Source organism: Penaeus monodon, chromosome 28, assembly GCF_015228065.2.
Source record: "Penaeus monodon isolate SGIC_2016 chromosome 28, NSTDA_Pmon_1, whole genome shotgun sequence".
Taxonomy (NCBI): Eukaryota; Metazoa; Arthropoda; class Malacostraca; order Decapoda; family Penaeidae; genus Penaeus; species Penaeus monodon.
In genome coordinates, this window is record NC_051413.1 from 28432508 (window position 1) to 28432811 (window position 304).

The following is a 304-nucleotide window of genomic DNA, read 5'->3' on the forward strand; positions in this document are numbered from 1 at the left end:
AAAAAACGCAAGCACACCCTGAAACAGCCACAGCACAAGACCAGAAGTGTATTTCTGTCAATTGATATAAGAGTTAAGCGATTGTAACATGATGGACAGTAAAATCAATAAACTGAGATGGCAACGTCTGCTTTTCCGACAGAGCTAACCTTAATCAGCATCATCTATCGATATGTCTATAATTAAGACAACAAAAAAACGTGATAGAAAATTTTTGGGCCAAACTTTCTTGGACATAAATTTCAAATACGATTCCTCTTTACATTGCTTTTAAAATGTTGTTATCCCTACTATATATTTTATA

General features: G+C 33.6%; 1 protein-coding gene across 1 annotated transcript in view; it reads right to left on the reverse strand.

Moving 5' to 3' along the window:
* Positions 1-150: 150 nt before the first annotated feature.
* Positions 151-304, reverse strand: part of LOC119591152 (glycine-rich protein DOT1-like) — a 15777-nt gene continuing 15623 nt past the window's right edge. Inside the window, exon 8 of the mRNA XM_037939863.1 lies at positions 151-176. Within this exon, the coding sequence (XP_037795791.1) occupies positions 151-176 (26 nt within the window). The remainder of the gene's footprint in view (positions 177-304) is intronic.